Source organism: Charadrius vociferus, unplaced genomic scaffold (genome assembly GCF_000708025.1).
Source record: "Charadrius vociferus isolate BGI_N301 unplaced genomic scaffold, ASM70802v2 scaffold429, whole genome shotgun sequence".
NCBI classification, from domain to species: domain Eukaryota; kingdom Metazoa; phylum Chordata; class Aves; order Charadriiformes; family Charadriidae; genus Charadrius; species Charadrius vociferus.
This window is the reverse complement of record NW_009650250.1, coordinates 1,761,384-1,787,958: the sequence shown is the minus strand read 5'-3', so window position 1 is coordinate 1,787,958 and position 26,575 is coordinate 1,761,384. Positions and strand designations below refer to the sequence as shown.

Here is a 26,575-nt window from a genome sequence, read left to right as displayed (position 1 = left end):
ATAATCCTTACAGGAACTGGAAAATTTCCATATAGAGGATATGGAAATTATGCCACTTTGAGAGTTGAAAACAAAGATGAGGTAAGAGATGCCTACCTCACAACGAGATAATAGGAAAATGAATAGTTTGAGGAGACAATGAAAACTGGCATTTTGTTAAACAATAGGTAATTAACCTGTGAAATTCACTGACAAAGTATTCCTGAAACAAGAGGCTAGAAAATTATAAAAGACACTAACGTTGACACTCACAGTTGGAATATATCACAATATATTCCCTAAGACATAATTATCTGAGAAATACATACCTTCAAGTTCTAAGAACAAGAGCTAATCACTAACTGCCTAGAACAAACTTTCCTCAGGTGAGTTACCAACTGATCTTCCCTCAGGAGTGAGTGCCATACCCTTCCTCCAACTCTTTTAGCTCAGAAAGAGAAACAATAAATCATATTCAGCCACACGTATCATGAAAGACAGCAAAAAACAGAAAGAAAAAAAAAATCAGCTGCAGCCCAAAACACAGTCAGAGTTTCTGAAAATTGACTGTGACAATTTATGAACAGACAAAGATTTAGGGGGAGAGATCCTACTGCTATTGGGGTTATTTCTGGGTACGCCCCGTTATTTCTGTGAAGTTACGTGGGGGCACCTGGGCATACTCAAGACCACAGCTGTGCAGAGCATACACTAAACTGTCCCCTCTGCTCTGCTCGCTGATCATGAATTTTAGTGCCAAAGCTGCTCAGCACAGTAAACGTTGTTTGTCACGTACAGAGGTATAGCAAACAATCACATACTTACTGCACGTTTGATGCATCACTGGAAAATATTTGTATTGTAGCAAAGGAACTCATTTACCAGACTACTCCCTCACTTCTGTTGTTTACTGTATGTCTATTTTTCCTCACTCATTACCTGACCACAGAAGATGATGTTAGAAAGCTATATTTCTTCCATGTTACTGATAAGCTACATCTGTCATTCACAGTGCTACCCAACCAAGATTTTTATTTCACACTGACTTTGAAGTTTCAAGATGTTACCTTAAAACAATGAGGTTCCTACATAACTCTGCCCTGGATGTTTATCGCTTTGACGTTAAAAACAGAATGATGAAGCTTGCTCGATTTAGCAGAGGCTTGCACCAGAGAAAAGGGCAGAAGAGGTGAAGCCAATTTGTGGAATGAAAGTGTATGCACTTACAGAATAAAGTGATCATTTACATAAGAGGCATTACTCCTCCGGGAAAAACATCTGCAAGTTCAGGACATTGTTTTTCCCCTCCCTCTTTTGCTAGATGAATCAAATTCTGCAGCAATACAAGTTTGCTTTTCAAGTGATGATGGTGCTGTTGCAAACGTGTGTGTCCAGGTTTACATTTTAATCCACTGATTGCACAATTATTTTATTCCAAACACTCCGGGAGTGTACTTGCTTAGTAGGGCTATGAGGAGGACGAAAGTCCAAATTTCACAAGTGACTCTGATAATTTTAGATTTGATGTTGAAATGTACCATCACAAATGTATTTTTGAAGCAATTAATTTGATTTCAACTTTTAGACATTTTCTTCTATATTTTCAAAGTTAGAAATGGAAACAAAAACCTCATTTCAAAGTGAAAACTTGACACAGTTTTAATGATGTACAAGTACATCATACTGGTAGTTCTTTAATTGTCCCCACGGACACGCCTCCTCTCTCCCTTGGTACTGCTTCTCTTTCTTGATGAAGTTCAAAACCAAGATGGATGCAGTTTTGCAAGGCAGTTCAATTTTGATAGCACTGCTGATATGGCTGTCAAAATTTCTACTTGTTCCCACCTACCTAAATATATCTTTAATTGAAGAGCACTTGCCTTCAATCCTGGTATGTTTGCACTCACAACAAAGGTTCATTAGGAGTCAACTGCATTAAGAGGAGCTGCCACAGTTTAACCTGTGTCCTCAGGGGAGCACAATGCTGTACTTGCAGAAAGGTGACATGATCTAAGAGATAACACCGCTTTTTCATCTTCACATGGCTTTTTAATATTTCCTATTTTCACCAGTCAGTGTCTATCTTCTCTTTTCCAATTCTCAGGACAGCTAAAACTAACATTTATTTTCTTACAGTAAGCTCCTGCTTTCGTTTTATTACACACGAGCACTTACTTATACCTTGTTGAGCATTTTAATAACTGTATCTTAATATTTCAACTGCTAGAAAATGAAAAGGGGTCAAGTCATGGAAAGGTAATAAACCAGATTAGATTAGGGTTAGAAATGCTTAGAAAACATTTTACATACTTATCACCTAATTGAAGTGGAGTCATTCTGCAGTGGAGTGGGTGAGCACATAGCAGGATGCAAAACAATAGAGCGTGTAGAATTGGGTTTCTCATATATACCTGTTGTAATGCAATAATATTCCTAACAATTTTGCGGGGGCAGGGGTGGGAGGGGAAGAGACATAAAAGGGACAGACCAAATATTACTCATGGCTATCAATCCGAGATGTCCATTTAATAAATGCTAAGATCGGTAATGTGTCAGTTAAATCTTCAGCTAAACGGTGAATTAAGTAGCCAAACAGAAGCTTCTTCTCGTGTGTAAGTCTTGCACAGGAAATCCTGAGTCTCGTGATACCACGGTTTAATTCTCTAAGCCCTGCCTGGGACATCAGCAAACAGTCTTGGTGACTCCAACGGGAATCACAAAGACAAAACCCTGAACATTTCACAGTACTTCAAATATAACTGCGATCCATTTGGGGCTAGCATGAGACCTACTTTCCCTCTCTCAGGTTATCGTCTGTGCCTGCAATAAAATAGAAAAGTATTTCCATCAGCAGTTTTTCTCTCTGTGTATCAATGGAGAATGCAAATATTAGCATTTGGCTGGATGACTGATTTGTTAATTATTTCCCTGCATTGTGCTGCACTCAGATTGCATGACAGGCAATTATGCTTTCCAGACCTAATGTTCATACCCACAGCAATATATGGACAAAAACTTCTTATGCATAAATGGTACCAATGTAAAGGGAAGCTGCTACCTAAAAAAAAAAAAATTATGAAAGAGGATTTGTTTGGAAGTATGTAATACCCATGTATGTAATACTCATTTTCCCTTAGAAGGGATCCGAGTCAGAGGCAGCTGCAAACATTATGGGATAGAACGAGAAAGGAAAGGGGAAGACGCCCTGGAGATTTTTGTGAAAGGAAGGGAAGAAACAGAACTGCAGATAACGTGTAAAGCTGACATTTTTTGAAAAGGAGTATCTATTAAAAAATGTTGGAGAACCAAATTCTACTCTCCTGGTCTCTCTTTGACCCTTTCTACTTCTGTGGCATCTGCACAGTGCCTGTTGCATCTTCTTAACTCTTCCCCTCCCTCCTGCTATGCAAAATCCTTTCTTTCTTGAACTGCTGCACATTCTGCCCTCCAGCTCTTGCATGGAGCAACTGGCTACCGATGCCTCCATCTCTTCTTAGTTGACGCGGTACCAACCCTAAAATTCCTCCATCCCTGCAGCTCCTATGGGCAAATGGGGAGGCTCTGCCAGTATCCCTGCAGCCGTGCTCTGTGTGTCACTTCTCCAAAGCGTACTAAGGACGCATGCTGAACGCATGCCCGGCACTCACCCAATGCAGACAGCAAGCTCTACGCAACCTCCACGGAGCACGGACACCTTTTTTTCAGGCAGGTTATTCTTCTTGCTGTCTTCTTCTTCCTGTCTTTGCATTGCTTTTAAACCATTTCCAAACCTTTTCTCTCCTCACCACTACCGAAAACTCAGGAAACCCATAAAGAAATGTGGGTTCATCCCCAGGAAATTTCAAGTTATTTCAAGTTACAGAACTTGTTTATGCTGCCATAGATTGAATTTGTAGGTAGAGTTGTATTGCCATCAACACTGTTCAAAAAATACATTCATTTAAATCAAATCCATAACTTTGTTTCTAAGTAATAAGTAGATCATAAGAATTTGAAAAGGAGCTTGCTTTAATGCTGAATTACCAATAGATCACTCAGTTATACCGTGATCTACTGTAGCTCGCAAAACCTTGTTGACGTCACTATATTATCATTCAAATCTCTCACACAGCTAAGTTGCTTTGTTTTAAGCTCAAATATGGTATTTTACTAGTTTTGCTTGAGAAGATTCATCGATAGATTATAATCACAATGCTACTTACCTGAATTTCTAATGTTAACCCAATCCATGTTCACATTTGACTTCCAATTTCATGACAGGAGTTTTGCACAGCTTTTCTAGTTATCCACACTAACTCAATTTGAGTAGCACAGGATTCACAAGTAAAATACATTTTAATTAGACTGAAACAGGATTCTATCGGAGGGACGTGTTCTTTTTACTTTCTACTTCTCATTTACATGTTTTCTATGGCTATTACTAATCAGATAAAAGCATCAGATGTTCCTCTAATGCTTGCTTTAAAATAACAGCAGCAACATTAAGATGTACTTTCAGCACAGTGCAGGCAAAACAACAGTACTTCAAATATTCAGAAATACATAAACAGGTATTGATTATAAATAGGAAGCCACTATTCTCACCTCAACAATAAATTGGCTAAATGTAGAACTTGGATTGCCTAGCTATAGAGAATGGTGTTACAGAATCAAAAGCAAGAGGCTGAAATACAATCAAAATTATCAGAGAGGGATCAAAGCTTAATGGTATATATCCTTCAGATGTAGTGTCTCACTTGAAATCTCTAAGTTCAGCATAGTTATTTATTATTAATGATTTCATAATTATATTCATTATTTATAATTACTGAGAGATGTTAAAAAGAAATCTATTTAAGGTAAACATAAAAATAATAAAACAAGGTGTTAGTTTAGGAAGAGCAGAAAAAACATTTGGGTTATGTAAGAAGCTAATAGTGTAGAGCGAAGAATTAGCTATTATTATTAAAGAGCAGAAGAGGCACTGAATAAAGATTCAGTGCTTGTATGTAGCCTCCCAAACCCTGGTCTTGAGATGTGACACAACTCTCCCCAGTAAACATAATAAATAACAATTTTGAAGAATCAACTATCTAATATTTATGTAAGTTCTTTAGCTGAAAAGTACCTGAGGTGAACCATAGTGATTTACCCTGTTTAATTTTCGCCTGCCATGCAGGTAGTGTCCTTGAGACTTAGACTACCCACATTCAGGTATCATGAGTGTCCACTACAGTCCTGCAACTCTTGGCTTCTTAACAGCTTCCTTAAGGGTGAAAGTCATTCAGGTACAGATTTCAGAACAGCACTGGGGAATGCTGTAGAGCATCACCCTAAAGAGCCAGCTCCAGAATCGGGGAATCACAGCTGAACTTCAAAGATATGATGATTCACAAAAGAATAATATAAAGCTTTGTAACTGCCTTCTGCTCATACAGAGGAGTTCAAGTGTTGTCCAAATCCAAACAGATTTCTAATACTATGCAGAAGTCACCTGGTTTTCCCCTTGCCACTCAACATTTTCTAAAAGCAAAAGCCTAACTCAGGATACTTTGAGCATCCTGACCACAAATTACTTTCTTTAGTTTCCTGTAACTGTTAAAGAAGCATATTTACTTAGCTGATTTTCCTGCAATTCCTCTTACTTGGGATGCGGACCTTACAGTGTGCCACATGGCTTTTAGAGCATTTCTAATTGACATATATGGGAGAGAAAAATTAGTGAACATGGATAATTAGATCTTAACTAAAGTCTGCCTCATTTAGGCCTTCACTTTTTCTGTTTCCAAGCTAAAACACTTCAATGAGCTTTCCATTAATGCCGGTATCTGAGAGACTTTGACTGGAACTATAATTCTATGTCTTAAGACGGTTAAGTCAAGAAAGTTAGCCAGTATTTGTCAAAAGAATTTGCTTCTTTTTGAGGTGCTCAAGTACTGTTTGAAGTTGTCATTACAGTAATGCAGAAACACCACAGGGCCAGCCTGTACCCAGTGCTCAGTATTGTCATGCTGCAAGAGACACCAGCCAGGGAGAGCACAGACACGAAGAGGTGGCCAACCCCTGAAGATGCCCAAAAGCTGTGCAAAACAGACCTGGGTGTGTCTCTGCTCTTGCTGCAAGAAACAATGGGGCCACCAATGATTAAGATGTGAAAAAAGAATGAGGCCTGACAGCTTTTATAGTGGCTGGTGGGCAAGAAACACCACAGTAAGGCTCCAAAGGAAACTACAAATGTCACATGTGCAAATAACTCATTACAAGATTGATCTAGTAAAGCCTTAGTATTTTACCTGATTGAACGATTCTTCATTCCACTTCTTAAAAATACTATATCATCCATTCCAATTAGCTTCAAGTGCATAATTTACATTTTGACGTGACCATGCCTAAACTAATCAATATGAAAAGGTCCCAGCCCTAATACATTGTGACCTTCCTGTCTACTGTAACATTTTGGGTAACGTATCGACTTCCTCATTGCAGAATACAACCAGTAACTGTTTGTCTGAGAGATTACAACTGTCATGTGTATTTAGTAAGTTGTGTCAGCCTATTGACTCTGGCGAGATGTGCCTGTGACACCCGTCTTGACCTTTCCAGGGTGAGTGCAATACAATATGTGAAAGGATGCACGTGGAGATTATCCTTAGCTCATCCAGAGAATATTTCTCAGCCAAATAAAATGATGATTTTTAACCTCACCTCTAAGCTGGTATTTGGAGAGAAAAAAAAAGTGATGTGCACTCTGAGAACAGTTCTAATCCCTAAGCAGAATCTTGTTGTAATGAAAACTTCATTGCCCTTTAAAGCCTTGGCATATATCCACAGTTTCCAGGCTCTTTTCTAAAACTAACGAGGACACTTTATGCAGTGAGTGTAAATAGCAGTCCACTCAATTAAACTGCTCATGTAAGGAATATATTTATTGCAGTGACTGACACAGATATTTTATTTCATTTTCCATGGAAAAAGCATCTCATTAATTTTAACAACATTAAATATTACTACCCAAAGACAGTAACTCACAGCCCTGTCCAAATGCTAGCCTGACATCTATTAACAAATCCTACTGTCCTCTCATACCTGCATACAGAGACAACTGGGCATGCAATGGGATCCACCTCTGTTTCACAAGGAGTGAGGGAGGACCACCTCTCTCAGCTCACAGTAATACATGATAGCTTCCTTAATTCACTAGTGGGATATGTCTCTTTACATGCTTTGAGCACACAGCGTCATCAGAAGTTTGGGGAGGAAACCTTGGCTATCAGAGGCAGATGGCTCTCAAAACTTCTAGAGTCACGTCTAAGCCAAATAAACTAACCAGTATCACATGTCACATCCGCTATTAGTCTTCCTCTCCTTTTTCTAATCTGCTTAAAATTTTGAATTTTTACACCTTGTGATTCACTAAAGCATGTAAGCAACTGTTTGACGACTCCACTTTTCTTATTTTTCCAAAGGTAGATTTTATAATACCTCTCCTGAATACAGGTACATGCAGTTACCTACAGACTAAGGCATTCACTGAATGAATTGTGGAGGGCTCCAACACAGACTGTTCACAATCTCAGTACTTGCTCCAGACTAGATCATAATCATTCCAGTGAACATCACATGGAATATCTAACATTGCACCAGCTTTAAATTTATTTCTTTCTGATATTTAGCCAGCATTTTCTTAATTTAACCTTTAAATCCTGCTGAGAATGATATTGGCATATTTAAACATAATTTCTACAGAACGCAAGGAAATGGATTAAAGGACAGAGCTTTGTTTTTCTAATTTTTTCTTTTTATACTCTTATGTAATTTTTTAAAGTGTCATCTAATTTGAGGCTATATTTCCATGGCAATATGAACATATTGATACTTGAAAATGTGGTGAGTTCATAATTTCTACTGAAATATTATCAAATGCACATGGCATTGTCAACACTTAAGACTTAGTTGTTAAATACTGTTCTGATAGGAGGCAGGCATTCATATCCTTAATCCAGTCTGACGTGGTCACAACCATCCCACTTCTGCATCCAGGAATTCAGAAACCCTTACTGGAGTTTTGATGTGGATGTTGTTCCCTAAACTTAAGTGCTGTTATGCTAGCTATTGAGTCCCAGGTGGGACTCCTGAGTGTAAAAGTGTTGCTGCAGCCTCACCCAAGGAGCAGTCATTTGGTACTGGGCATTTGGTTTCCATAGTTTCAAGACTGCAGTCAGAAAGGCAACCAGGAAAAACATAAGTCACTCTGAGAATGGATTTCAGGATCACAATGCTGAACATGAACACCAGCAAATTATCACTAGCATTAGTCTTCCTTTCAAAAAAAATAGTCACATTCATATGGGCTCAGATTCTACCTCCAGTATGTAAGCAGCCCCTGAGTGAAAACGTCGTTAGTCTGATGAATGTAATGGAATCATTCAAAGAAGGGAAAAAAAAATTTCAAATCCATCTTTTCATATTCTGTTTGTTTTTACTAATCATCTGCTACAATGCTTTAGGAAATGCTTCTACAGAATAGTTTAAGTACCACTATGTCAGACCGTGCTTTCATCAATATTGTTTATCTAGTTTTAATTTACTCTTAAACTGGGATAGATAACCTCTTCTAATTCTTCTGGGCATAAACACAGCCTAAATCTGGTTCTGATTTAAAACGTGCCCAGGAGCAGACCTAAAACACGCACAGAATTGGTTACTATTCACAGCTTCAGACAAAAGAAAGCAGTTTACAATAACCACTGAATTCCCCTCGCTTGCAGTTTACTGTCACCACATGCTTTATTTATAGTAGGCCTGAAATAAATACTGCAGGATCAGCCATCTTGTGGTGCTGCACAAAAAAGGAAAGCTATTAAATATTTACCATAAGTCTCTCATAGCTTTGCCTCTGCACTTTCCCTTTTACTAGAGAAAAGGATTATTTAGCTCCTGATTTTCCAGCAAAACACAGTCAAATGGGACCGACTGGAAGTGAACGGTAGCATCACCAGCATGCCCTGGGAGGGGGGGGTTGTGTCAACGCACCCCAGGCACAGAAAGTCTGCACCTCCCCTGCTCCTCTGCAGCAGCACAGGGTGACGCCAAGGCAGGAGTCTTAGAGTGTCACAGGAATGTTTGTGCCAGCAGAATGAGGCGCACTCCTGTTACAGCACTTTCCAAACTAAGCCAGTACATTTGGTGAATCCTTTCCAAGGAGGCTGATCAGATTCCTTGAGTTAAGATCAAATGGATGTTGTGGATGCTCCAGTGAAATGTGTTGACAAATAATACCACGCTCTCGTGCATTGCATTTACTGTGAATTTAAAAAAGAAACTCATTTGTATGAAATAAAAATAGATTTTGCATGCATTTAATTTTTCACCTGTGAACTGAATACTGTAGGACAATAAGTTTATGGCCTAGTGTCTGTGGGACAGCCAGCCAGTTAAAGATGAACTTTGACTGGCCCAGAATTAAAATGCCTGGGTGCAGCTGTGTAGCTCAAGTAACTGATTAGAAACTGATACTGAAAAATGACTGAGGACTAAACTCCAGGAGGTCACAAAAAGATTAAAAGCAAGGCTATGTCTTTTTCCACCACAACCCAGGTCATTACAGAGGATGATCATAGCCTTCCGTAGCATTGTGTAGCAGAACTAGCACCAATCCCCTCTCAGTACCTCTAGAGTAATGTAGGTTTCTAAGGAACGAGCTGCATCTATATAAGTATCCAATGTTTTAGAATATCAGCCTTGTTTGCCTGAATACTACCATGCTTGATGGAGTTCTGCTGGGTAATAGTGCACAGTGCCAAAGAAATTTCTTTCCTTCTCCCCCGACTGCTGCTCTCCTTTCTTCAGCAAAAGAGACTTCACTTCCCAGATTTGTTTCGTCTTCTAAACTGAAGGAAGCAGAGCTGGTCTGGAGGGTCCCATACCTTTCCACACCACTGGCTCACAGGTCGCTCTCTCCAGGAATGGTCCAAATACTTCAGCTCCCTGCCACTTGCCTGTCTGCATCCTTGAACTTCCCAAAAGCAGCACAGGGAGGCACGCTCTGGAGAACTAGGCAGCCAGACATCAAAAATGAATAGTCAGAAAATGCAGCGTTTGACTCAAGCCAGTAACAAGACAAGTTCTGGCTGCCTGATCAAGCCTCTGGCATAGTTGGTGAGACCTCCACCCTAATTTTGTGGTTTCATGTGAAAACGTAGTGTGGGTGAGGTGATAACAAATTTAACAGGGAGTTTAGGGAAGGAAGCTGTCAGCAAAAAACTTGACATCCACAAATTCCTGAACCCATAACGGGGTATCTACATGACTGAAACATGGCAAATTCCACTCAGGCCAACACTGCGCACTAAGCACTTATTGAAGAGCTACATTAGTGTACCTTGAACAGTGCAGATTGATGGTACTTGAAGAAAAACTAAGTTTGTATAGCCAGAGAAGTGCAGACTCTCATTGTTTAGGCAGGCAAGTACGAATGGGCATTCTTAATGCTTCCCTTCTGCTACGTTTGATGTCTTGCAATTTGATGTCCTGCACAAGTGCTGACACCATGTACAGCTTTTCTTGACAGCCAAATAAAAAAAAAACAAAACCAGTTCCCCACCCTGAAAGAGAAACCCCACAGGGAACTTAAGTGCGATAATAAAAGTGAGTAGCAGCAAACACTGTCTGAACTGTCAGGTTATAAACAATGCTCATGAAACCTTCATGGCCAGGATCAATAAAAGGAAAGGCCATCGCTCTTGAGAGCCAAGAGCCATTAGAAAAATAAAAAGCTTTCTGTCTCAGAGCATTTATGTCTAGATTTCACGTTCCACTGGTTCTTCCATGGCCTTACAGACTAAACAAGCAAGTTCACTTCTACTTCCAATGCTGCAACAGCAAAACCAAGCCACAGTTTGCCTGGTAAGGCATTTCATGACCTTGAAACATATTGTAGAGCCATGTGATTACTTTACATAAATGTCAAAGATCATCAAAATTCAGGGCTTAAGTTTTACCATCACAACAGTCAATTTCCTAATGCACATATATGCCTTTTCCATTTGAAAGGATTTCCAATGTTTCCAAATTTTTATGCAAACTAGATAACTGAGTGTACTCATCTCTGTGATCTTTATGGAACCTAGCTTTGCTTTTTGATAGCAGTCGAACACTTCACTCCAGTTTCATTGCTGCAGGCCATGTCTAAAAAAGTAAAAATGATCTCTTAGCACAGTCATTTTCCTGGTAAGCAAGTCCCAGGAGATTTTGCCTTTCTCCTGTTTTGTTCTTATTTGGTTGAAAATTATTATCACTAGAGACTACTCCCATATTTTTCATCTTAACTATTCTTCTCACCAATACAATCTTTGTAAAATTATTTTTGTTGAAAAAAGTATGTTTCATTGTAAATTTTGGGCAGGTGGCTAAACTCACACAATCTTTTTGCAGTTAGCTGCCGTTTAAGCCTAGAAAAAATGATTTTTTTCAAGGTGAGATTAATCTAACTTCCCAAATATTGTGGAGATGCCTTTTGTTCAAGACATTAGGATATCGGATCTTTAATAGGGTTCTATGCATATGTCAGCTGGCTGACATCACATGCTGATAGGGTTTAGCTTGTATAAATACTGAATTGTGCAAAGTGAAAGCCAGCTTAATGCCTCTGAGCACAACTTTTTGAATACCCCCATATCATTTAAGAAACAGCACCCTAATAAAAGAAATTACTATTCAGTCTTTGTCATTTGTTTTTCCCATATAAGTCTCGTGAGGCTGAGTGGGTCACCAATGCAAACTAATACCTCACATCAAAAAGCAACAGTCATACTGAAGAGGAGATTCTATGAATTGTGCAAGTTTAGAGCAAAAGCATCATCTGTAAAAGTTCTCACTCGCTAACAAAGAAGCTGACCTATTTGTGCTTAATAGTATTTCATATCACTTTACGCTGTTTTTTTCTTTTCAAAATGTATCTTAACTCTTCTACATCTGTTATCTATGCAAGCATATTTCAGTTTGCGGAACACACTATTACTGCTTACTTTGGCTGTTCATTATCCACATAAGTTGATTATCTGAATCACATAGATTTGTTTCAGAACCAAAAGACAAGGCAAGTCTTAAAAAAATAAAAGAAACACTGGATAGAGCAAGAAAGCTATAAGTAATGATACCTCCAGTAGAATTATGTGGACAAAGAATAATGCATACCACAATAAATAAAGCTGTAGCAGTCGGAAAATACTTTAAGAAAAACTAACAATTACTTCAATCATTAAACAATAAGCAAGCTGTCCTGGATGCTGTAAAACATTTTTTTTTTAATGACATGGCCACTAGAGTTGTTGGTGTTGTAATTTAGAGGTCAGCAAGTACAAAAGCACAACAATTATTCACGTGAAATATCACTGCCTGATCCATTTGATCAAAATTACTTGCATCTGTGATATGCATTAGAATAATCTGTTTTGTTAGTCACAGATTTGGGAACCCTTCCTCTGCGTGGAAGGAGAGGTGATGGTTTGTAGTTTTAAATGCCAAGCCGTGGAGGTAGCCACCAGACAACGTTTCAAGTCCAATATTCAGGAAAATTAACTCAAAATGTGCAACAAGCCAAAGCACAATAAGAAAAGTTTTCTCTCAATGTAAAAACACAAGGATCCAATAGAAAAGCAGACGGAAGCGCTAAAATACATTATGAGAAAGGATTTTCCTTAACTTTCAAATACAAAATAATCCAGAACAATGCAGATCTTTTTTAAAAAAGTTATCATACATATATTCATAATATCACTAGCATTGATTAGAGTGGAGCAAAAAGAAGATGGAGTGGGCCACAGGATGAGAAGTCAACTACATGCATCCAGATAGTGCCCCATCTTTGCTCAACAACTTTGGAAGACCATTTTCTTCTGGCTTTTGATATAAAGCCCATTTCAGTACCTTTAGGATTACGCTTCTGGTCTCTCTTTAATTTTGGCTGAAAAATCTTACCTAAGCACACTAGAGGCACACGTGCACATCATATGAGGTGACAGAAATTATTCCATGCATCACCCTACCTCTCTTGCATTCCTTGAAACAGCTAGGCCACACCTTTTGAGAAAAATTTCGAAGTGTGCTTAGGTAAGAATTTTCCTGAGAAAATCTGGAGCATCTGAAAAGCTGTAATTTTAAACTCTTTTCCAGGAAACACGTAAGTTATGCATGTCCAGGAAATACGTAAGTCTACCCAGTGTTCTCACAGAGGCTAACAAATAGGTCACAATTTTGTTAGCATCTTTCTACTTCATGTACTTACTTTATACATTATCTGGAACACCCACTTAAAGCCAAGCTTGAGAGTTACAAAGCCATGTGAGAAATTCAGCCATACATTTTGCTTTAGAGTACCCTGCTCTGTCTTGGAAACCTCAGCTAAAGATCTTCTTCCCTTAGGCGTTACTCTGTTCCTGATACTGGTTAGCTCTACTGTACCTCCACATATGAGATACTCTGGTATATTCTCAGAAACTGTACTTCCACATTACAACCTGGTTTCTGTACCAGTCTTTTCCTAGCCTACGTAAAAATTATTTTCTCCACAACACAATAAAAACAGCAGTTATTTTGCTTTACATAATTATGGAGCTTTAAATATTAATGCAACTATTACAGAAAACCTCTGTGCAAGGCTATCTGACTTGAGAACAAGTTTCCTTGGAAGCAACATTAACCAGAAAAGTTAAGAAATCTGTTAGGTGAAGAGATTCTGCTTTCTCAGTGGCAAGACAACTTTTATCACATCTCTATGAGAAAGTCTGCTCTCTCTGTGTTCTACTGACTTCTTTTCCTGCACTTAGGCTACAGCTTTCTTGTTCTGTCAAATGCAGAGGGGACATTTTCAAACTCAGAGGTGCCAGATCATTAACACAAATTCTCAGCCTGCTGTGATTATTCCCCCTGTGAATGACAGGTTCTTCCCATGCACTCATAATACTTGTTACAATGGTCATTTCGAGAATAGTCATTCATAAATTAACCAAACAAAACTGTGTTGTCCACATGGGAATAAGAAAAAGAAATATCACTGCTGGATTTTTTTTTTTTAAACAGAAACTTGAATGGATATGGGATTATACCTGTATCCAATAGGCTAAATTCAACACAGATACGCTCAGCATATCAATCATACTGACTTCTGTAAGAATCCATGCTTATTTCTACAAGAATCAGAGCAGATTTTAGCTTTCCATCTCATATCTGTGCCATGAACACTTCAAGTAAATCTAACAGAGATAAAACGCTTATATCCCTTGGTCACGAGTTTCATAGGATGCCCTTAGGAATGCAAAGACTTTAACTTATATCAACATACTTCTGAAGAGTGAGGCTCAAGTTGTGGCTGGCTGACTTGATCTTGTTCTGGGCTTCTAAGTGGGTCATGCTGTCAGTGTTGACTCCATCAATGGCTACCACAAGGTCCCCTTGGTTCATCTGTGACTGTGCTGCCTTGCTGCCAGGGGTGATCTGTGTGGGAAAAGGGAAAAAAAAAAAAAGTCTTATCAGGATAAATCGTTCTGTACACAAAGCACTTACAGAGATATTGCCCAGAATTATAATGAGGAATACATACAGCAATAAATGCAGTAACAGATACAACACTAGCTATATCTATTACTGTACGGGTGGAACAACAAAATTTATGGAAATTAAACAAACTCAGAGTTAACTCACATTTCTGCAAAGGTCCAGGACAACATCTACTTGTCAGTACTTCCATTGTGAGAGGTTAAGCCCAACGCATGGTTCCCTTGCTACATATTATCTCCTCCTCAGGGGGATAATTATCACTATTTATATATGAGCAATATAGAGAAACATTACTCAGAAGTGGAAAACTAATGAACCACTATTTACTGCATGATTTTATTGTATTTTTCCTCGTAAAAGCCATTTTTCCCAAATTAATTTATTATATTGACCAGACAGAAAATGAATGTGTGTGAGGGGCTTTGGATATGCTTTGCTTCTTTTATAGTGAGCTTTATAGGAAATCATTTTGCTTAACCTTACCCAAATATAACTATGGCTCCATTACCAAGACAGATTACTGCATCATCAACCTGTTGGCCCTGACACACCAAAGACAGACCAGCACTTCTAGAAATAAGAAACCACAATGTTTCAACTACAAACCCAACTACTGAGGCAACAGTTCAGAAATTCTGGTCATTCACTACGGCATCACACTTCGTTAGCATCAGTTGCCTCGTGAACTGAATCTTCTCCGAATGGATGGTATCCTGACCTCAATTTTACACAGCCCTCTCAGCCTGTATCTGGATGACAATGATACACTATAGCTACTTAGAAACTTGCCTCCATTAGGGAACTCCAACTGAAACAGAATAGCCTTCACATACCACCAACCAGACAAATTTTAGTCAGCACATCTGAGTTGTCCTCTGCTGTGAACACTCAGTACTTAAAGGGTACGGACATAAACTATGGGTCTTTGCTCTTATTTTTAGGTACTCCCTTACATTCTTTCCTTCTGAAAAATCCCAAGGATAATTGAAAATACTACAACAATGGCTGCCATTAAAAACCTTGTTCCTTCAGCACAGTGAACATAAAAGAAAGATGTCTCTACTTATGAGCCAAAATTGCCCTGTGAATTCAGCCAGGCTGAATCGGTGAAGTTAAATTCCTAAGGAAACTAAAACCCAACACAAATCCAAACACTTTTCCTCATCAAGTGTGAAGTGAAATTCCTTAACCTGCCTTTCATAATATGACCTCAAAACACTTCAAAATATGTACATATTCAAAACAAGAAAGTCCTTCCAAAACAATTCCCTTGGCTGCTTCTTTGTGCTCTTCCACTGGCAAAGACAAAGAAGAAAATAAAGAAAAACCCCCGACCTTTTCTAACACCCTGTTAAAGGTGCTCAGTCTAATCGACGGTGTAGTCTGACAATGGGAGTTGTACACAAGCTCTAGTATAAGGTGCTAGAACACAGCACCTGGAATACTTGGACACTACTTAAAAACAGAGATTACTTTGGAATTAGGCACTGTAAATAACATCCCAGAACTGATCTGCCTGGAAGAGACCACTTTCTATACTGCTTTTATCTCTAATGAAAAGGTAAGGGTTCTGTTTTCTGAGTGAAGGACAGGCACAGATATAATGTTCCCATACGAAGTAGAATTGACTGATAATGGCAGTGACATTCCCTGATGTATTTTTCTGTTGTTAAGGAATTGAGGGATGGGGGAAATACTTCGTGGTAGTTTCAATTATGGAATTTTATTCTCTAGTTTAATGCACCCTCATAGAAAGAGATTAGTAGAAACAAGACATTCATATTACATACAGTTTTCCTACCCTATTATACAAACATCAGCTGCTATGCGTTTCATTGATTTGCATTGTGTGAAGTACACAGAATCTAGAAGCCTATAAAGAATTTGGATTATTTGCATACCCACATGTACTTAGTTACTGAAAGACCCTTCCCCACTCAGTCCCCCAAATATGTCAAGAAACAAAATCTGCATTAAAATAAGAGGTCAGGAAAAGGCAAAATGTGAACAAAAGCCAAACTCAGATAAATCAGTAAGATGTGAATTCATCAAGTCGGACACTTCAGTCTTTCTCAATTTATCTTTTTTCTCTATTAACATAAACTGTTTGACAGTCAGGTAGACACCAAGGCTTGAGCCTTCTTGATAAAGATTTCTCAATAAATAATCTTCACACATCACTTTTCTAAGACACCACTTTTTACCTCCTCATGAAACATGCAAGTTGTTGCCACAAAACGTTAGCACTGTGATGCTGATCCTTCCAGCCTCCAGACAGCTGGTTCCAACTGCTGGGAACTCCCCCTTTTGCTCATCAAGAAGAAAGACTGGTTTTTGAACATCAACCCAGTTACTGAAAGTCAAATGTCTGCCCTAATTTGGGAATTCCTATTTAACACATATAACTCTGCTTTCACTCCCCAGTGATGCTTCAAACAAAATAATCCCCGAGAACCAGAGCTTCCACACAAAGGATAAAGAAGTCTAAAGACTAGTTTAAGATGCTGTAGCATACTGACTTCCCTCTCATTTTTTACTTTTTGCAGCCTCAAATTTAAATATAATATCTTAAAATAAAGATACATCAGGTAACAACAGCTGTCCTAGAATTAGAGTCAAATTTAGAGGCAGGGGATGGTTAGAACTAGTGACCTAATTTCAGTTATTCTAATGGGATATTTTCTGCCTAACACTTTTAGAAAACACTACCTAAACAAAAAAATGTATTCATGAGAATAATCTAACAGAGTCCTGGGCAACTTTGAATTTGTGATTTATATGAATTTCTACCTATCGCCATTGCAACACCCTTTCTGAGGCAAAGAGCTACAGGAGAACCATACTGTGAAAGATAAAGAAACAGTCTTAATCATGGCTTATCAGCCAGTGTTCCTTTATTTGAAAAGGAAATTAAAGGGATTTGTGGTCATCTCACCAGCTAAGTACAACGGTAACAAATTCTGGGCTGGATTCCTTCATACGGCTCTTCCTTTCCAATTCCCACTTCAGGGGCCAGCACTCCACAGATGTCACTTTACCTCTAAAATTCAGCTTACCCCAGCATCATAGACAGTAAGACCCACAAGCATAAAAGATGGGTCTAGTTTATTGTACCTGCAATTCAGGACCATAATAAGTATCAGGAAAGAATTACTTCTTCCCCCCGTCTTCCAACTGGCTAAGAGCATGCTATGTAGATTGGTTCTGTAGAGCTTTGTATAGAAGACATTACTGAAGTCTAGATGTATAATCTATATAAATCAAAGTACAAAATTATACCTATTTTAGTTAGAAGCTAACAGGCTTCTCTGCGAGACTTTCAAGTGAACCCGCAGCATGTAGACATTGAGAACAGTCAATAATTGTTGGGGACAAAATACCAGTGTACAGATGGAGATACAGGGCAGCCAGCTCTTAAGTATCAAGGCACATTCAAGACTATCTTGTTCCCACTTTTGAAGATCCAGCAGAAAGGAATGGAATGCAAAGTGTTTATCTGTTGGCATTTTCCTCTGAAAATTCATCTCTGATCTACTAAAATTTTACTGAATATAATCACAAACAGAGAAGGTCTCACTGTCTTTTCGTGAAATCTTTGGGGATTAGTTTCTATTTTAAAAGGGTTTAAAAAAATATTTTTAAAAGAAGGGTGAATGTTAATTAACTCCTGGAATTAGACTGCAAATCCAGATCTGTCTACACAATTCTAGTTTGCTCTCATCTCAGTCTCTCTTCTATTAACAGAAGTAACAAAAATAGAGAAATACAGTTCTGGCTAGGCCAAATATGCATTTTTCTATTTGACCACCAATATTTTTTTCTTAAAACATCTCTGGGCAAGATTGAGACAGAACTATTTCATCAAATCTTTGTAATAGTCTTAACTCTCTTGCTGTGGATTACAACATTGCTTTCAGATGCTAGGTGTTGCAAATGCCTTCAAAGCTACTGCGAGATGTTCAGCAGAGATTCAAGGTATAGCTATTCCTGTCAATTGATTTACAAAATCCAAGCCAGGGTACCACTGACAGATCTAATTTTAATAGTGTTTCTTTACCACATCAAGCCCAAGCACAGGCTTCATCTTGAAAAGCCAAGCATCTTTCACCTCTCTCAGAAAAGCAGAGGAACATTTGCTGCTTCAGAGATGAGAATTTTCAGCCCTCACAAATTTCCTACAAGGCAGACATCTGACTTCCAATATCCCCAGCTTAAAGCAAGTGGGCAGGCTGGAAGTATCACGTTGCTTTCAATGCACTACAGAGAATTCTTACTACGCTCTGCTGTGAGCAGATCTGTACACTGGGTGAATATATAGTACAACAGTGACAGCTGTGCCCTAAAAAATAATTCTGCACTGGGTTCAGAGTAAATACTACTTAGCAGGAGCTCTGGGAGGCAGTGTACAAAGTGCAGCTGCTGCACCACCTTGGGAACAGCACGTGTTCCCATCCAAGCCCCCTCAGCTCCGCTCCAAGTCAGGGAGAGATAGGGATCAGGCAGCATTTGAGTGGCTGAGTGTTAAAATACTAACGAGAATGCTTGTATAAACAGATGGATAGACACAGCTTTCCTACCCCAAGGAACTCCTAGTTTACAAGGCAGACAAAAATACATAGGGAGGCCTATACAACTGAGAAGGTGTTAATATGGCGGCTTGCAGCATTAGCCAGAGCCTCTTCTTTTTCCAGGACTTGAGCTATGCCTGACCCCTTCCTGATCCCAACCCCAAAATCAACAAGTCATATCTTCATCTCCTCATTTAAGAACTACATTTCAGAGAATCAGGTATTCACTAGCGCTAGAAATACGCTAAAGCACTGGAACTGAACGCCCTCTTCTCTTCAGGATCTCTGGGGTAGAAGAAAATACTAAAAAAAAATGTTCCTTTCCACAATCAGAAAGGCTAGAAATCAGACAGGACATAAGCTATCAGTTACCAGAGACTATAACACACTATTACAAGAAAAGGAATGGACAGACACTAAGGATCACTAGAAAATAAAATGAGTTTCCTTTATGGAGAAAACAGCATTTAATTCTCTCTTTGTTAAATTTTGCAAGCGTTTTTTTTGTATAGATGCTTCCAACAAACCTTCCAAGGCTTTCTAGGCACTGAGGCTCACAGTGCCTGGGAGCGGCAGCAAAACTTCCCTGTTTTGCACGTAGGAGCACGACCTACTGAAAGGAGGAGAGACTTGCTTTGAAATCCCACTGCAGAACAGTTGCACTGAACTGGTGAATGCCTGTATGAATCCAGGTAATTATCTCTGGACTGCAGACATCAGTTCCTCTCCCGTGGTGAACAAGTTAACTGAGGAAATTTATATTATTGTTTCCTAAATGAGCCACTTTCCATTGCTGTTCCCACAATAAATGTGTAACAGCTCCAAAGGGAAAATCATGGGGTTTCTTAGAAAATAGAATACAATCTGGACACGAAAAAACAGCAAAGAAAAGGAATAAAACCCTGTAGGATAAGTCATCAGGCAGAAATTCAGCATTTCATTCCACACATTGCCAGAGGGCATAAAACAGGAACAAAAAAAGAAAAAGCTGAGATAACCTACAGCACAGAGCAAACATCTCACTATCTTTGATGATGGCTTTTATACCTTTCAGTGTCAGATGGGAGAGCTGAGCAAGACCGATTAAATGTAAAGACAGAGGACTGCAGGAAATTGGAAATGAAAGTCCTTGCATGTATCACCAACCAAACCTAAAGAAAACTCCCCTTTTGCAGCTACCATTTTCCTGAAGAAAATGTCTAATTGTCTTTACTTTTTTTTTCCTTTCTGATTTTTGTTTTCAATGAGACAACAAAGCAACAAAGCGTGCCTTAAATGAACACTCAGGGCATCTGCAAAATGTGCCACTGACACCTTGAAGAGCTTCCATTTATATTAAACAGAGCTGAGCTGGCAAGCCACAGAGGCGCTCTGAAGTGGCCTCTTCGGCTATGCTTCATCTGTAGCTAGGAAGGGAGATTATAATACATGTGAGAACACCTAAAATAGCTTTAATCTACCTCTCTTGGGTACCAGGAGCCACGATGCGACAGCAGCACAGAGATTTTGTGGGACGGCCAGTGAAGCACTTACAATTCAGGACACCCTGTGCTGAAATCTGTACTGCAAGAGCAGAAGGGCTCCTGGCACTTGAGCTGTCTGGCTTACCTCAGTCTCGGGTACGCCAGGCCACGCTGGAGCGATACCACCTCAGTTAACACCAGAAATCTTCCTTCTGCTTAATGCCTTTACAAGGCTGTTGTTCACGCAGAATATATAGGCTCTCCAAGGAAGAAGACAGTGAGCCCTTCTTGCCAAGCTAAATAGACCCAGGTGATGAAAATTAGCCCAATGTAAAAGATTTTCAGCTGGGAAATGAAAGGAAGCCTGTAGGCACTACTTAGGGGATTGCCCTAGGCAAGGCTTTAAGGAATTTTTTGAGACTGATTGTGAATGTTCCTGTCCCTGGTTGGAAGGAAGGTCGTTCCGTTCCCTGCCTCAACTCCATGTTATCCGATTGAAACATTTCCAAATTTTTGTTAAAAAATAAAAAAAGGAAATACTTCGGAGTTTGCAGCTTAGCCTGTTAGAAGCATGATTCATCGACACCAACTGTACAGATGACAGTAAAAATGTGGATGTGGCTTTTTAATAAGATGTGTTGGCATAGCTAGAAGACTATGCAGCTCTCTAAATCTTGTATGGTGTGACTAACAGTAATCTCTCTTCTCCCAATCTTAATCTAAAAATAACTGTTAGATCTAGTCAGTCTATTCTCAGTTAGCATCACATACTGTGCCAAGATAGCGTGTTGCTATGTATCTCGCAGAAATTAAATGGACACAGAGAGGCGAGTTGTATAACAACTTGCGCTTTGTTACAACAACAGTTTTTAAGGAACGGGTGAGTAATTCCTTCTTTAGTATCAACGAGCTTGATAACCTTAATGCAAATCAAAACTGAGAATGTAACTGAGGTACTGATGCTTTGTATTCTGGCAGCCCCGTGTGCGTGAGCAGTTCTTTTGACTTCCACAGGACAACTCCCTGCAGCAAAGTTACACTCAGCTTGTAAGTGCTTGCAGATTCAGAACTGCCAAGGTTCTTCAAAGGTTTGCCTTCCTCTTCCCTACTTCTCTTTTTTTAAAAATTCTAATTCACTTTAAGGCAGTTTTATAAGGCAGAAGGTTTCTTTGCGTTTCAAGTAGACAGATCTCAGTTATCAATATGGCCTTTCACATTTTCACAGCTACTGGCTTCTTGAATTCTGCCTTCTGTGCAGTTTTTTGACCTCCTCATAAAAACACAGTTTGTCTTGTCTCCCCCTACAAGCATTAGCAATAAACTGAGGGGTTTATGTCTTTTGCTATTGGCCACTGTGGTAAGTATTTTTTTTCAAGTTTGTTCTGCTTAATGCATTCATTGTATGTAACTAAGACCACAATGCTTTATAACTTTGAAGGGCTTTTGATCAGTTGAACAACAATAAGCCTGACTAAAAGGGCATTTAAGACAATACCAGGAGTTTTAGTTTGGCAGTTAGTGGCCTGCAGCCACTTCTGATATTAAGCAACTCAAAATAGCTTTGACTTTCAGTTAAGTCCTTAGGTTCCAGCACAGATTTGACTGATGTATAAGTGACTCTTCTGCTCCTGTGTGTTTGTAAATTAGGGTGCTTATTACATTGATGCAGGTTTACGTTTAACTGTTCTTTAAATGTGTGTTTGTTTATTGCGTTATGTTTCTGGCCACCAGAATACCAGGGGAGAAATTCTTCCTCTGATCACTAAAACACAAGCTGCCAGATTGACACAACAAATAGCAGTCCTGCCTCTAAACCAGAAATACATAGTACTCAACTTCATGCTTTGCTTACAGATGCTAGAATAGTATAGGACACACAGAAAGGCATCTGTTGAAAAAGAAGATGAAACGTAACACAGATCCACAGTGACAGAGATGTTGAATCAGAACTAAATTTGTAGGAACTACACTGGTATCATGCCATTACTTTTGCATCTAGGGTTTTAAGAGGCCATATTGCCCAATGTGAATCTGTTTCAATTGGATGGCCCAGCATTAACCATCCACTACATAGCATCACTTGCTCATTAAACACTCCCCTTATCCACAAGAATAACTGTTTTGTACCTCATGTTCTGTGAGAGAACACGTAAAAGCTCAGCCTTCAAAGTTCAGAGAGTGAAGAACACCTTTCAAAATCCAAGTGAATAAAAAGAACAGAAGCAGAGTTCCCCTGAGAAAGTGCAATGCAAATTTCTTCTGTAATATGCTGTATCATGTTTAGGGCATAACATGACATCCTGCCAGGTATCCCAGCAGGAACCTTGCAAATTTAAAGATGTAGCAGGTAAAATACAGTCTTGACACATTTAACAGGTATGTAAACTGCTGAATGTTTCAGGAAGCAAGGGAAGTGGTAGAGACTGAGGATGTCTCTTTTACCTGTTAAACCATAATAGCTTAAGTTTTGTTCTCCTGGCTTTTCAATCAGAGATGCCCCTTCCCTTGTGAAGCCACAGGAACCACATTTGTTTAACAGGGAATAATTTGAACACATTGATATAATCTCAAATCTAATAGGGAAAACTTGCTACGTTGAAGATTGTGAAGAGCAGGCTGACAAAATAATAATTAAAAGCAACACAGTCTGAATTTTAAAAGAGGAAGCAGCTTGCTTTCCCTCTTTATCTTGACGAAGGAGGGAATGTGGCTATTACTGAGGACAAGGATCGAACTTTTTATACTGTGATGATGCCAATGCTGGTTTTGGGTGTTTTAACCCATTATAATGGTGGGTACACAAATCTTCAAAAAATTTCCCACTTAAAGCTTGCAGAGTATAATAAAATTACCAGATTTTATTTGACAAAGTACAAGCCAGTGATGTATATGGTTTTCCTAAGGTAAAAGCATCCCTTTAAGTAAATTCTACACCCATCAGCTTTATAATCCTTTATTGCATAAATGTAGCTGAGTACCTTTTCCCACACATCTCCTAGTGGCTTCTGGGCACGTAGCAGTATTAAGCTCAAAAGTTTTCAAAATGTGGTTTTTGTCTTTTTTCTATATACTAAAGTATTTTCCACATACTCTACAATATGTATGTAGAGTATGAGAGAATTTTATGTGACTTTAGAATGGCTTCCTGTTTAGAGACAAATGAAATAATAGAAATGAAATAATACTAGTACTGCCTGTAAAGCCTATTTCAGATTGAAAATAAAATAAAAATAAATCAAATGAATAAGATGGAAAAAGTATCATTTATTGAGAAAGATGCAGTGATTTTTGTTCAGCTACTAATGCAACATGGGTAGGTTCAGTAACCGGAAGTTTACCTACTTGACTTCTCTCCCCTACCTATCATCAAGCTTGTGATGAAACAGGAGGCCAAGTAAACAATGACGGAGTGGCTCCTACATTAATCTAGGGCTCACAACCTTGTTTCATTTCTTGTCAGAAAGAAGTCAGATCAGCTAGGTGTGCAACACGCAAAGGCAACCTGGACTGATAGTTGTCTTTTCCCACAGAGTACCGCTTCATCAGCTTCCCTTCCCAACCCACACCATTTCCTAGGGAGAATCTGAAGTAAAAATCTTTTACAAAACATTACATAAAAGACAAAGATACTCCATTCCGGACATTTACAGAAAATCTTCATCAAATATCAATATTGTTTATGAGCCAACACATCCTGAAAGGTACAACTGAAAATACTGCCAAGTTCAGAAAATGCAATATCAAGAAGGGTGCACAGAAATAAGGTTTTAACAAGAACGTCTCATAAATTTGAGAAGCCATAAGCTGATTTAGAAGCACATTATTTAGAAAGAGCTTTAAGGAATGAATGACCTCAGCTAGTTAATGTTAATTTGCCTATGGTGACTAGTTCTGCATTTAAACTGACCTGCATTTGAAGATCAGAACACTACCACTCACCTTCATCACACCATGTCTTCTATTTTTATGCCCGAGTTTTGGGCTGAAACTTGTCTCAAAAATTCCCAACCACAACAAAGCAAGCTGTTCGTGGGGAATTTCCATTCCAGATAAAGGCAAGAGCCTGCGATCTCATGATTCCTAATTCAGCAGAGTGCATAGCTCAAGCAGCCTCAATTATCTTTGGATAAGCTACTGGGTTTTTATTTTTTTTTGCAAAGGGAAAATTATTTATTCAAACTCCCAGTGCCCCTACAGTTCTCCAAAATGGTAAAGCATGTTTACTTGACTATCCCACTCAGCAGCATACTCCCAATACTCACTGTTACAAAAATAGAACTACTTCCACAATAGGAAAACCAGAAACTTTTTAACATTCACAGAAGAACTTATTTATTGTAGTGATAAGGATGACATTTGGACCCCTTGCCAGCAGTAACACCAGGTGTATTACCTACTTTGTCAACATTTACCCACCAGTCTTTTACATGCCCAGAGAAGTACTCCCTTGTGGACAGGCTGATCTGTCATCTCTGATGACAGGTTTTGAATTCCCTGAGGAGTTACCCAGCAGATGGGGGGGGGGGGGGGGGGGCGACTTCAATGTGCAAAGACTATGAACAGTTACCAGCACTTGAAAGAAGGTACTCAGGCAGGAAGAGCCTGATCAGTATTTCCTATGCAGCTGACATGCTACTGTGGACAGTCTTTCACCTTCTGAGCTGCTCACCCTGGTGATGAACAATTGAGGGTTCAAAAGCTTTCAGTTTGTACCGGGAATGCTAAGTAAGATGTATCCCATCTTCATAAATTCAACTTTACATTCCAGAGGGTGCGATGAAAAATCTCCATTACTTTAATTACAGATCGTGAATTGGGCAATCATCAATTGTGAATGAACACCTTCTGCCCAACCAAAAGGCCCCTGCAAAACACAGCCTACAGATTTACCCGATACCAATATGGCTGGTTAGTGATACTTTCACCTGTTAACTGGGGAAGCAACGTTTTTGCCAATTCCTTTTTGGGTACTCTGCTACTCTCCTGTTTTCTCTCATCTTGATTTGGTGTTCACCACTTACTGGTGTAAGCAGCACCAAGCTAAGGCAGGATCATTCTTCCAGATCACACAGGTTTTAATAGAGCGTTTCATGTAGGGCCTTGAAGCATGCTGTCTACATACAGTCCTCCACCACTCATTCCTTGTATATTCCTACTTCTTTCAGGTAGTTAATTATACTTGGAAGGAAAGTAATAGTGAATCATAAAGATTTCTACCAGTTTGGCAACGTTATCAGTGGTTTAGGAGCTTAGCATAGATTTTGAAAATGGCTTACATGTTCATATCTAATAAACATTCTTAGATAACAAAGGCTAAGTGCATAAATTATGTGTGAAAGTCATCAATAGCCTGCTTGGTGTATTCAGCTAGGCTTTATCTAGATGAATACTGTTCTCTGACTTTAAGATATTCATACATCCTTGATTCAGAGCACAACTCCTTATGTATCATCAAGCTGTGTAATTTACACATAGCTCAGGTGTAACAGAATTATTCTGCAAGGTGCTTCACTTCCATTTCAAAGCTGTACTTTTATTTTTCATTCCTTCCTTGATAACTGCAGACATTTTTCTCACAATCACTGGCAGCAGAGGTTGTAATGAGCTACACACCTAGCCACAATGAGTTTCAAAATTCTGCATGTCCAAACTAGGACTTTTCCTCTCCTGGTCGAGGGTAAATGCACTAATTACGATAATCTGATTGCATATTTTGTTATGGAATAAATGTTCACAGGACGTCTATTTAAGTCCATGGAAGGAATGCAGTCAAGTTCAGAATTTGGCTTAACAGTGTTTTCCTTGGCTGCATTAGACACTGTAACTTCTGCAGTGAAGCATGTCAAAATAATTAGTTTGGAAGAGGCAGCAGGATAGCTGTTTGACCAAGAAAGAATTTCAAAAAGTCTAAGGTGGTCTGCCTTTCTGTGCCCATTTTGTCTTTTTTCCTTCATCTGGCACCAAATGAACTGCTAAACAATGAATTATGTAAACGAAAAAATATGACAGTTACTTTAATAAGGATTCCTG

General features: G+C 39.0%; 1 protein-coding gene across 1 annotated transcript in view; it reads right to left on the bottom strand.

Moving 5' to 3' along the window:
• The window catches only part of LDB3 (LIM domain binding 3), a 77,485-nt gene that overhangs the window by 29,261 nt on the left and 21,649 nt on the right, over positions 1-26,575 (bottom strand). Inside the window, exon 2 of the mRNA XM_009893030.1 lies at positions 14,300-14,451. Coding sequence (XP_009891332.1) covers positions 14,300-14,451 — 152 coding nt within the window. The remainder of the gene's footprint in view (positions 1-14,299; positions 14,452-26,575) is intronic.